General features: G+C 46.3%; 1 protein-coding gene across 1 annotated transcript; it reads right to left on the reverse strand.

Moving 5' to 3' along the window:
• Window positions 1–90: 90 nt before the first annotated feature.
• LOC127757881 (seipin-1) lies at window positions 91–2,249 on the reverse strand. The gene is made up of 2 exons (XM_052283472.1): window positions 1,380–2,249; window positions 91–990 (listed from the first exon to the last, which is right to left on the reverse strand). Exons 1-2 carry the CDS (start codon window positions 1,956–1,958, stop codon window positions 343–345), a joined length of 1,227 nt encoding a protein of 408 aa, XP_052139432.1. The 5' UTR covers window positions 1,959–2,249; the 3' UTR covers window positions 91–342.
• Window positions 2,250–13,457: the final 11,208 nt, after the last annotated feature.

Raw genomic sequence — 13,457 nt, forward strand, 5'->3', positions numbered from 1 at the left:
TTCGTGAATTTGATATATATCAATTCTGGCAGTGTCTCACTGTTACGTACAAGTTTATCCTAAATACAAACACATGAAAGTAGCCTGGGAAACAAACAATTAATAGATGTGTTTTAAGTTTATTTTCGGGGAAAATATATGTTAGGTTGAAACATCTACTAGATTGCAATGTATACATTTTCAGTATCATTAATTGGTATCATCGCTTGTATTGTACGAAGCCGTTTGGGTCTAATAAACAACCTTGAGTGCACCAAACCGTGATTATAAGTCAACACAAGCTTCATATTAAACTGCTTTGAACGATTTAATTGAATTCAGACACAAAGTTGAGCACAACCCCTACTCTCCATCCATTGCCACACCAGAAGTTGAACCCTCTGTGAACTTCAGCTCCATCCTATCTCCTTGTAGAGTTCCAGGTTGTGCTTTCCTCTTTCTTATCCTCTGCTTCCACTTAACCCCAACACCTCCATACAATTCCTTGTCTGATCTCTCACCTGAATCTCCCATGTCCAGACCAGAATTCTCAATGACCTGATGATCATATAATCTCCTGTCCCTCGCAGAAAACGCCGAGGGCGACCGGCTCCAACAGATCATGGCTAGAACAAGGATGAAAACGTAGACACAGAGAGACACCCACACACATAATGTCCATTTCAATGCGCGAACCAGCTCTTTCGTCCATGGAAGCGTCGTCTGCACAACGATCTCTGCTTTGTACACTTGAGGCAAATGCACTGTCATAGCTCTTGGCTGCAGCATCACTCTGATGAGCACAGTTCTCTTGTGCCGGCCATGGCCTTCCCTGTAGTGAAGCAGCTTGAGGTTGGCATCCTGGCTCTCACTGCGAATGCCCATGGTGAGTGGCACGCAGAGAAGCGCGGTTTGTATCAGCCGAACTGGAGAGCTCTTGTATTTGATCAGATATGGCTGTGTGGTTGATGCGATGGTGATCCCACTCACGGAGATCGCCTCCGATTTAATCTACAGAATGTGAATTTAGAATTTTGAGGATTCAGTAAGATATATAGAAATTTAAATCAGGATATTCTCCCCCAGGTTGATATACTAATCATTTGAACAAGCACATGGTCTCCAAATAAATAACTTGGACAACTATTTTCTATTAATTATAAAATATGTAAAAACATCAATAAATATATGATTTTATTGAAGTATTTCTTAGGACTAACGTTAATATATACATATGGTCTCCATATTTCTAAGATAAATATTTTAGATGCTATTCATAATCATAGTTTTAGAATTTAACAATAGCCTTTTTCAAATGGTCAAATATTATCAACATGGAGCGAGTAATATTTTTTTCTGAACATTTGGATCAGGGATGTAATGAACATATGACTTAGTACCTGGAACACGCCGATGTGGCGGTTGTGGTAGGAATCAGGCAGCAGCAACGCCATGGACACCCTCACAGCGTGGCCGGCCGGCAGTGCCGCTGCTCCGCCGCCAAGCGCCACGGCGGCGCTCGGCTGCGCCTCGGTGTAGTCGAAATACAGAGGATGGCGCGCGGTCACCGGCTCCGCGACCCAGTGCCGGACGAGAGCGAACCCGAGCACGAGGGACACGACGAACGCGGCGGCGAGCACCGCAAACGTGCACGCCGCGGCGAGCAGGCCAGTGGAGGCGCGCCGGAGGAGAGAAGCGACGGCCGCTGGCACGGCGCGCAGCCAGCCGATGAGAGCGGCGACGGGGTAGACGAGGCCGAGGATGGCAGAGGCGACGAGCTCGCCGACGAAGGCGGCCAGCCTGACGAGCCACCCTGCCGGAACGGCGAGGAACAGGAAGACATCGGTGGAGTCAGCTCCGGCGGCTGGGTTTCTTGGCTCGCCGATGTAGAAGCCATCGCCGTCGCCGTCGCCGTCGGAGCTGGAGGCCGCGGCCGGCAAGAAGGGGTAGTCGCGATGGTATTTGGATGTTGAATTCATCAGAGGCTGTGGACGATAGGGAATGGAGCAGACTCGGTCGAAGGTTCACCGTTTCGCTGTAGAGCTGACTAGCTGAGCTGCTGGAGAGTGAAGAGGAGGTACGCGTGGCAGGAGGAGGACACGTGGCGCAGTCTCCGTGCATGATAGTGACCTTGTCATCTTCCTCTTCCTCCATGCGGATCACCGATGGGAATCAATCCTCGTCACCATCCCAGCTCGGCCCATCACTCCCACTTGTCACCATCTTCAACTGCTGGGGATATCCAATTACCCTCATGCTTGGAGATATAAATGAGATGCAAAAGAGATGTTCAAACATGAGTAAGATACAACAATTGTGATGGATATAGCTAGCATGCAACCAAAATGTTATTCGCATTCAGGTTTTAAAATGTTATTCATATTATCCGTTTTATCGCTATCTATGTACTTCCTCTGTTTCATATTACAAATCACTTTTACTATTTTCCTATAGAACGACTTACTCCCTCCGTCCTAAATGTTTGACGTCCCTCCGTCCCTAAATGTTTGACGTCATTAACTTTTTTAAACATATTTGACCGTTCGTCTTATTCAAAAAATTTAAGTAATTATTAATTCTTTTTCTATCATTTGATTCATTGTTAAATATACTTTATGTATACATATAGTTTTACATATTTCACAAAAAATTTTTAATAAGACGAACGGTCAAACATATTTAAAAACGTTAACGGCGTCAAATATCTAAGAACGGAGGGAGTATAATATAGAACGGAGTGAGTATATCGGTATGAGATATTTACAGGAATAGTTTTCCTAAAGGATGTTTACCTTCGAGGAAGTTAGAATTCTTCATCAGTTTCTGCTGTCCTGGTAATAGGTAGTTTATGCATCGGACAACACCTCTTCCTTTTGGGCCTTCATGCAAATCGATGACGGCATCACGCTGATGCTGCCATCATCTAGATGAAAAATTGGAAGTTTGGTTGAAATTGAAACGATGTGACGGAAAAGTTGAAAGTTTGTGTGTGTGGGAAAGTTTTGATGTGATGAAAAAGTTGGAAGTTTAAAGAAAAAATTTGGAACTAAACCAGGCCTGAATACCCGGATGTCCTACAACCACTAGAGTTCTTTCTATTCAAGTATCATCTGGCAGGGTCCAATATCTCCATAATGCAAATGAGAATTTTTAAAGCATACACAGGATGTTAACGCTGCTGCGATTCTTAACATAAGTCAGAAAGAGGAAATGGACAAATAGTCTAACAAATTCTTTGTTTGAAAGGCATAGTCAATTTCAAGTTTTAGCAATATCTTCATTTCCACATAACAAGGCAGACAATAAGCAATCTGCAGCGCCTTGGACCTGCAATTTATGGTTAGATAAAGCAGGTAATAAACAGATAATAAAACAATGGTACTACTAATTGTAGGCCCTCCAACCAGTCTGGGGTGAAATCCAGCACACTAGCCCCACAATTACAGGGGTGTAAGTGGGTCAGCCGTGAACCCGCTTATTTGAACCTACTTATAGGTCAAAATAAGCGGGTCCACGGCTTATTTTAGTCTATAAGTGGGTTTCGCGGGTTAGCCACTTACACCCCTACACAATTACTCTAGAGAAGAATCCGAAAAATACCCTGTATACCAAGTCCTGAAAATGAACAACACGAAACGACACATGAGTTGTGGCCGCGACCTTGGAACTACAAAAATACAAAATCAACAGAAAAGCTTAGCAGTACTACCACCAACCCAACGAAGTGGCAACAAGAGCCTGGCTCACTGCATTGTGTGCAACAACAACAAGTTGACTTGCCCAGGATCTTCGATCTCCCAGCAGTTGCGACGCGGTGTCCCAGAGCTGATGCAATGGGTAGTGCCCGCCAATGCTGAAGTTGGCCGCATTCTTCAATAGACCCTACAAAATCAGCAATGGACAGATCGACCACTATTGAGGCATTTCCACAAGCACCTGAGGAGCACCCATCAAAGAAACCGGAACTGTTGAGGCATTTGCACAAACACCCAGCAAGCACTCCATCGATCCCGACCTGAAAGGAATAGAGGTCGATCTCCTCTCCCGGAGGTCGGAGTCCGGGATGAGGGCTCTCATCGCGGTCGGCCCAGATGATCTCGGCGGGAGCGGGCGAGCACGTCCAGTGACCTCTCCAGCTCGACCGGCACAGGAAGGAGGCCGGGTCCAGGGGTTGTCATCCGCCGGCGAGGCGGCGAGCGGTGGTCACCGGCGACGGCGGTGGGATTTGGGCAGGATGGCAAATAGTAGTAAATTCACCCATTTCTTCCTAACTTCTTTTTGGCACTACTTCTATTTTGAAGTTACACCCTCTGTTTCATTTTTCATATTTTTAATTTTAAAGTTACTCTCTCCGATTCATTTTCATATTATAAGGCGTTTGATATGAAACGGAGAGAGTATTAATCATCAAGTAAGTCGGCCATTCCATATTTCGCTATTAATAGTGAAACTCATGTTAATTTGTTGAATCACAATTTGGCTTGATATGAAACAGAGAGAGTATTGATCATCAAGTAAGTCGGCCATTCCATATTTCCCTATTAATAGTGAAACTCATGTTAATTTATTGAATCACAATTTGGCAAGGAAAAGTTGTATGCCAGACCCAATGGGCTCGATGCAGTACATGTGAATGTGATGGCAACAATGATACTGCAAATGTATACATTGCAACTTGAATATTTCAACTTAACACATACTCATTGTTTCATTTCTTTCGTATATACTCCCTCCATATATTTTAATGTATGACGTTGTTAACTTTTGACCAACGTTTGATTATTCGTTTTATTAAAAAAGATTTATGCAAATATAAAAATATTTATGTCATACTTAAAACCATTTGATGATAAATCAAATCAAAATAAAATAAATGATAATTACATATTTTTTAAATAAGATGAATGATCGATCAAAAAGTCAACGACGTCATATATAAAAATACAGAGAGAGTATGCTACTCTGTTTTCCTTATCAGTAGTATTTAACCGTGACACTCTACCAGAATTAATACATAATCGTATTTCCATCACTAGTAGTGCTTAACAGTGTAGAAAGTATTGTTCCAGAACTGTAAAGTCAAACTCAACCTTAGCTTCCATTTAAGCCAGATTGCATACCAACCATACCTGCTTAATTTTTGTGTACGTCCTGCAAAAACAAAGGTTCCAACTTCTGCAAGTAAATGAAACATTTTGACACAACTAATTATCTTAATTTAAGTGACAATTTGCAAAACACCTGATGTTCTGTTATTTTCAACTCATACTACCGCATAATGGTCTATGTAGACCCACCAGCATAATTAACCATCCATGGCTCTACCCTAATTCCCTTGTCAACTATATTACAGGATATATATTTTTCATATAACAAAATATTTTGAACCTCACTCTCTCCGCCCAAAAAACATATTTTGAACCCATCTTGGATTGAGATTCCTAAATACTGGGCAAAAAATCGAGTACTCAATTAAACATATGACGTTCTCTCCAAATGTTCCACACGCTACGTAGTACGCCAAAGATGTTATAGCATCAAGGAATGCAGTCTTTTCTTGACGGATCCCTCTTCGTTCAACATAAATCCATGATATGATGGAAGAAAGATATCCAAATTCAGAAACAAGTCTACGAAGCGTCCTCCAGTCTTCATCTGAACGGTACCTTGGAGATGGATCCTCTAGTGGTCCAAGTGGAGGAATCCTTAATCTGCCAGTGCTAGAGCGGAATGGAGGCATCCTAAATTTACAAAAGGAACACAATAATAAATTAGATTACATGGAAATATATGTTTTCTATAAGTTCTGAGAAGAATTAGATATCTCATTGGCAATAATCAACTCATATCACATTGTAATACTGTTTATGGTTATTACCATTCCGTATTAAGTTCATGTCCCGCAATATCACACACATACTGAGTACAGTAAGAGCCTACTTGGCAGGACTCAACTCCTAAATTTAACTCCAAAAGCTGGGTCAGTGGAGTTGCGAAGCAACCTGAACCCCGCTCCACCTCTCTAGTTCATTTTGTGAAAGCATTCTAGTCTACTCCGTTCTCTTTTTTTAGGTAGAGTTGAAACCATTTGGTTAGGCTCCAACTCTACAAAAGGTGGAATTGAAGCTAGAGTTCGGCCAAACAGACCCTAAATAGGATAAATATCTAGTGATCATTTCCATATGACAAAGCCAAACATATTTTATGAATATTAGCTGTTATAATACATATGAAACGATTTGTTTCGAGAAAGCCATGGGACAATGGTTCTGGGTATAACGAGCCAATGAAATCTTATTTCCTTCGCTGAGTGAGATTGTCCAAGTCCTAACAGGAACAGAAACCACTATCTTAACTTCTGGATTCCTCGGTCCATGTATAAAGGAAAATATGCTAGTGAGTAGTGATACCGAATTTATGTGTGTGACAAGATCTAAGCAACCTTTTCTTACTTGAAAAAAACAATTAAACAAGGTAAGAGAATGCCTTGTGATTTTAAGGTGGTTCAACAACATCAGCATTTGATGATTTTTGTTGAGATATAATACATATAAAATATCCTAGTAACTAAAGGGGACAACAGTGTGATGCCTGAATTGCCAGCAGGTTGTGAGCAGTTGTATGAAGTGTGATCTGTTGAGAAGGAGATGGGGGAATTAACCAAATGTTAACAGAAGTTTTTATAAAGTAGATACAAGAGGAAACAATGTTCCTATCCTCGCCTCCATTAGTCATTTTGTAATACATCTGTTCACATTTAAAAATCATGAGCAGTCTTCTTTTCTGACACCCAACCTACGGTTATGATCATGTGCATTCCATTTATTCTACCTTTACAAACAGTAGATACCATAGTCTGGTTTGAAATACTTATTATGCACTTCTCCAATATACTAACTTTTGAATGTTGTAGAAAAAAAATAAATAATTGCACATATTTATCCTGATATGTAAGCATTGGATACAAAACAGGAACTAAAAGCATGCAGGCAACCAATAGCACTACATAAATAAACCCAGTTCTTAATTGCACTCAAAATTAAACCATAATATGAGCAACATAATTATAATATGTGGAATTTTACAGTCCTTAAAAAAGTATCTTGATGTACCTAAAATTTTTAAATACCTTGAGGTACTTAGTATTTAGAGGTACTAAATTTTAAAATGAAAAATATAGTACCTATTGATACCTTCTTAATAATGGTAAAATTACCTGGGTTTTCTCAGGTTACCTCGGTTTACAGTGCTAGAATGTCTCCCACTTTTTTTTAACGACTCGCACGAGATGGTGCGAAGTTCTATTGATAGAGCAGGAAAAAATTACAAGATTACAACCCTGGAGGATCGTAACCAGGGAAAAAGAAAAAATATACCACCACCCACACACCGACAGCGCCAACACACAAGTCCGAGAGAAGGCTAGCACCGGACCGGCCGCCGCTAAGTGTGACCGACCGCCGCTAGACCAACAATCCACCACCACTCAACCTCTGCCTCCATGTGGGATCACTGCACCGCCGCCCCCCCATACCGTGGTGACGGTCGCCACCACCACAGCCACCGCTGCCCTTCCATCCCCGCCGCCATCTCACCATCCTCTCGCCCTTTCTCGCCGTCATCGAGCTCCGATGGCACACGGCGCAGACCGCCCACCGTGGTAGCCCGCGCCGCCGTCGCCGCGAGCTCGTCACCACTATCGCCGCGACAACCAGACTCCTCCGGCGTTGGTTCCGCCGCCGGCGCGGCCAGGTTTGCCTCACCGACACCATCCCCTTGCCACCTCCGCCGCCACCACAGCAGCCGTTGCTACCCTTCCATCCCCGCCGCCATCTCGTCATCTTCCCGCACCTTGTCGCCATCGTCGAGCTCCGACGACACACGGCGCAGACGGCCCGCCGTGGTAGCCTGCGCCGCCGTCGCTGCGAACTCGTCGCCACCACCGTCGCGATAGCCAGACCTCCGGGCGCTGGATCCGCCGCCGACGCGGCCAGGTTCACCTCATCGACGCCATCCCCTTGCCGCCCTCGCCGTCATCGCCATCCCCGCCACCAGACGCCGCCGCCGGCCGCCGTCCCGCTAGATCCAGGCGCGGATCTGGCGGTTTCCTCCGTCGCCGCCGCCAACGCCTCGACGCTGCTGCCACCACCACCAGACACCGCCGCCGCACCGCTCAGCCCCGCCGTTGGCTGCTCCACCGCCAGATCCAGTCGGCGGCACGGATCTGGCCAGTTCCGCCGCCCTCGAGCAGGTCCCCCTCCCATGCCCGAGCGCGAGGACGAAGCCCCGCCGCCGGGCGGCGGCGAGGCAGAGGAGGAGGGAAGGGGAGACGAACGCCGGTGAGGTCGTCGCCTCCCGGTCACCCATGGGGGAGGGGCGACACGAGAGGAAACAGGTCAATATCCCGATCCTAATGTCTCCCACTAATAATCAACCTGTCAATATGCAACCACAAAAATAAGTATAATCAACCTGAAGCCGATGAACTCTTCACAGCAAGAGCAAATAGATTGTCGCACAACACATCCTAAATTCACCTCACCACTACTCTCCTTTTATCCCCACGTGTGAATTACTGAATTGTGATTAATAAATGAGAATACAAGCTCCAAAAAAATTGATGGGAAAAGACAAATACTACGTGATCTCGGACTAGAATTTGCTGATAGATTCGCGCTACTCATTGTTGGTGGTATTTCATTCACAAAGATTTTTAAGATCTCCTATCATTACGATCTCAGCCCAGGACGTAGCAGGCGGATCACCATGACCAGTTTTTCTTACAAAAAAGAAAAGAAAATCTTATTCGGATCGAATACCTAGGTATCCTTGCTTTTGTTATGGGGGAGGAGACTAACCGGAGACGGGCGCCGTCGCTGTTGTCGTTGCAGCGACACCGCCAAGGCCGAGGAAGTCGGAAGGGGAGGAGGAAGACGAACCGAGGAAGACGAAGGACAAAGGGGCCGAGATTTTATAAGCCTAGTTCGTCGCCTGTTAAAATGTTGGGCCAGGCCGGGCCAAAAGATTCCCGAGAGAAAAAGGTCGGAAAAAGTACGTAGAAGGTCCCTCATCTTGTCATCAGGTTACAATAAAACCAGATATATGCCCGCCGTCGTCATCGGCGTAGCCGCTAGATGCTGACGCCAACGTGGAAGCGGTCTCCTCCGGCTGCCACACCTGACTCCAACCGGTGGAAGAGCCGCGAGTCTCGACCCTCCCCACCACCGCCGCTCGCTGGGCGCTCGATGGTGACAATCAAGCTGCGGAGGTTGTCCAGCGCGTGCAGAAACTCCTTGCGGCTCGTCAGGAGGTTGACCGCTAGACGTCCCGAGCTCATGCGAGCTCACCAGCGACGACGACTGCCAACGTCACCCCTCTTGCGCGTTCCTTGGCATGTAGAACGCCTCCACGCTTCGCTCCGAATCCGTCGTAGTCGTCGTCATTGAACAGTCAGATGAGCTCGATGGCCGCCTCGTCTGCCTCGACAATGGCCGGACCTCATCAACGCGGCGGCATCTACTGCAGTAGAGGGATGGGACGAGACGGCGGCAGGGGCTTGCCGCACCAGCCTTGCCGGACCTTCTCCCCGTGTGCCGTCGTCGAGAAGGTAGGGACGGCCGGTCGAGCTTAGTGCCGCCGCCGCCTAGCTCCTCCCCCGCTGGCTGCCGCCCGTGCCGGTCTGTCACGCCTAGCTCCTCTCCATTAACCGCCGCCTATCTTCGCCTGCCATGCCTAGCTCATTTCTCCCGCTGCCGGTTGCCGAGAAGGGGAGGACGGGAGGAGAGAGGAAGAGAGGTGGATAAGGGAGGGGAAGTAGTCACTAACATGTGGGGCCCGCGTGGGTCCCACACTGACTCAGCTTAAACAAAACCGGGGTCAAATCTGGCTAAGGACCCAAAGTGACCTAGTTTTATAGATCAAGAGATGATATATATCTAGTTTTTTGGTTCAAGGATGATTTTGTAATCCGATGACAAAACGAGGGACCTTTGATTGATTTTTTTTCTAATAAAGTCAAACTTGAAGCCCAGCACCGACGTCGGGCTTTCTTGGGCTTTTTATGGGCATTCGGGGTGCAAAATGTGGGCCTATGAGGCTAGGCTTAGTGTCTAGGATGGGCCAGGTCGGGCTGACCAATTCTGGCCTGGTTTGAACAACCCTAAGTGCGCTGCACTTCAAGCCGGGTCTGTTTGGTTGCCTTCATTAGGCCTGGCTTGTATCTCGCATACAGCTAGGGGTTGTTGGGGCTAGAGCATCTCCAACAGCCTCCTTATCCCACTTTCCAAGTTAAAATTTAGCAATTTTGGCTCAATTTCACGTCCAACAGACTGGCTAACCAGATGGCCAAGCCATCAGACTGATCAAAGAACTCCTCGCGCTGGCTAAATTTGGCCAGCCAAAATAGCCTAGCCAATCGTGGGCCCCACGCCAACAGGCATCCCTCTCCCCCTTTCTCTCTCCGCACACATCCCAAATCCAGGGGCAACACCACTACCGTTGTCATCGAGTTGCCATCACCATCCGCCACTGCTGTTGAGGTCGTCATTGCCGGACGCCACCGTCGGCGGTGCCATCGTCAGCTGCCGTCGATGCTGTTGTCAAATCCGGTGCGGCATGGAGTCAAGGACGCACGTGACCTCCGCCATCGCCTGGTTTTGGTTGTCTCGCTCCTGCCGCCGTGTTCACCGACGCATCGATTTGCCGCCCCGCGTCCACCCGAGCTCGTCTCGAGTGGTGGCGGCGGATAGGGACGGAGCCCGAGCGACGGCGGCGGATTCGGCCTTCATCCCCCCCCCCCACTCTCTCTCTCCCAGACGCCGGCGCACTGCAACGGGAGGCAGCGAGCTCGAGCACGGCAACCAGGCGAGCGTGCCACCTCCCCTCGCCACAGCCGCAGGCCTCCGCTCGCTACAGCCCGCCTCCTCCGCTCGCTGCAGCCGCGAGCCTCCGCTCGCCGTAGCCCACCGCCCCTGCTTGCCACGGCCCGCTTCCTCCGCTCGCCGCAGCCGCTGGCCTCCGCTCACCACAGCCCGCCACCCCTGCCGGAATTGGGAGGAGCCAGGATGGGGAAGAAGGGGGCCTCTTTGGTGCCGGCCGCCTCACCTCCATCGTCGCCGTCGATGCCCTCTTTCGGCTGCGACTGCCGTCATCATCGAGGTCGCCATCACCATCCATTGCGTTGTCGAGGTCGCCGTCACCATCCATTGCGCGTCGAGGTCTGACATCGGGGAGAAAAGAGGAAGAGGAGAGGGTGAGAAAGAGGAGGAAGAAGGAGGTAGTAGAGACTGACATATGGGATCCAATGTCATACTCTCGGAATGGAGAGGGTAACTGGAGAGACTGTTGAAGTGAACAAGAGTTTGGCTCTTCAAATCAGTTGGAGAGTTGGCTATATGGGTATTTGGAGAGTCTAATTTGACCATTCTATTGGAGATGCTCTTGCCTACATCAATCCGCGCGAGATAGGCTAAGCGGTTGCAAAAAAACAAAAAAAAAAAAGCCCTATCAGGCCGAACAGTAATCCCTCCTCTTATTCCTATCGTCCCCCACCTTTAATCGTTGGCTACCATGGTCACGTACCTTCTTCATCATGAGAAATACTTTTATACTATATAGTTCATATATTGTTAAACTATACGAGTTTTTAAATACTAATGATAAAGATATATATGTTTGGTTTAGACTATGCCTAGAAAAAAAAGGAGAGAGTTGTTAAGTTCTGAGAAGTCACTTGATCTGGTTGATTTGGTTGTCCGTGCAGTGCACACCTGTGATTAGGCACCTAATTGTTGCCAGAGATGTCCTAATCCCATCGCAGGCAGTGCAAACAGTTCAAGCTGGGGTCATCCATGCTTTAATTAAGTTGCTAATACCAAGTCATTATACATAAGTGGCTTCATGCAAAGAGGGTTGTAATGATGGGGCTTATCTTTTGAGCAGTACTGAGCCCCCAAGACAATGCCAGTGTGTGTCACTCTAGTCTATAATAGTGGGTGATGCAACTTGATTTTCTTGTATCAAAGGCAGTACAGAACAAAGGATCATAGTACTGTGCAAGGATTATTCAATCTCAAGCCACTGCAAGCCTAACCAGTACCAAGTAGGCTAATCATGGAAAGGAAACTTCTCATGCTGATCAGTGAGTACATTATTGTATTGTACTACTGAGCAGTTGCAATTTGCAGCTTAACATGGGGCCCTTAATTCCCCCAACTTAATCACAAATCACACAGCATCGAACAAGACAAGCTCATGCTTGTCCAATCCACACCAGAATATCAGATCCCTTCTACTGTACTATGTATGTGGTGAGCTACTGAGCTGAATTCTGATTTTCTGAATATGCATGCATCCTGAATTTCTGATGTCTCACTTCCTGTTGTTGTGAGTTTGGTGGGATCTGAGAGGGCTCTGTACCTTCTCCTCAACTGCCTTGCTGCTGTCAGTTATAGTAATATAACTTCTTGTCCCAAATGCAAAATATTAGTATCTTGTTAATTTGATCCATGGTGAGTTAGAAGTTAGAAAGAGAAAGGTCTCTTTTGTCAACTTGTGTTTGCTGCACTTATAAAATTGCATTGTCAACTTTTGCTACACTCCTACTTCAACAAAAAAATTTAAAAGAAACCGTGTCCTGTGCAGCTGTGCGTGCAGGGGCCATATTAATCTACTGTTTGATAGTAAAGCATACTGTTTGTCACTTCCATTTCCCTGGCAATACTTTTATCTTCTTGCCAGCTGGACTAAATCATGTAAAGTTGTATGCCCTTTATGTGGTGAAGATCCAAGCAAGGACCAATTAACTTGCAGCATTAATATTTGATTTCTTTTTATCACCGGTTGTTGAAAGCTTAAAAAAAATGGTCTATTGTTTTCAGGGATCCTGTTTTCCCTTGATTTCAGGCGACAGAGGAGTGCCCATATTTCTCCATTATACCATGTGGTAGGACAACTATCATTTTCTTTTCAGTAGAACCTCATAAGCAAAGTCAGAAAAAACCATTCTCTAATTTTGTAATGCTTCTGGGATCATGTGGCTGTTCTTTTTTTCTTCTGATGCATGAATCACACGCCCAAATCTCAGAGCAGGTCATGGCTCAATTTACTAATGTTTCAGTTGAGAATTTTTAAAGCCATAGATTGTGTCCTAGCTTCTCACATCATGTTTATTCATTATTCATGGACCAGTACCAGTACATGAGTACAGAAGGCAGCAGGTTTAGTCCCATAAATGTTTGCCTTGATCTGTCATATCCTTTTTGTTAGCTACCAAGATGATTTGATTAGAAGGTTGAAGATTTATGAGATTACGGTGTGGCATTTCCGTGCGACACTTTTTCACCTGCCATGTTTGTGATGTGAGCTTCTCTATTTAAGAGCGATTGGTACAAAAAGTTACTTCCTTGATTGCCGAAATCGCCTCAAAACAACGATGCAAAGCAACTTTTTCAGAACAGTTAAGTGCAGGCAGTATCTCA

This window comes from Oryza glaberrima, chromosome 12 (assembly GCF_000147395.1).
Source record: "Oryza glaberrima chromosome 12, OglaRS2, whole genome shotgun sequence".
Lineage (NCBI taxonomy): Eukaryota > Viridiplantae > Streptophyta > Magnoliopsida > Poales > Poaceae > Oryza > Oryza glaberrima.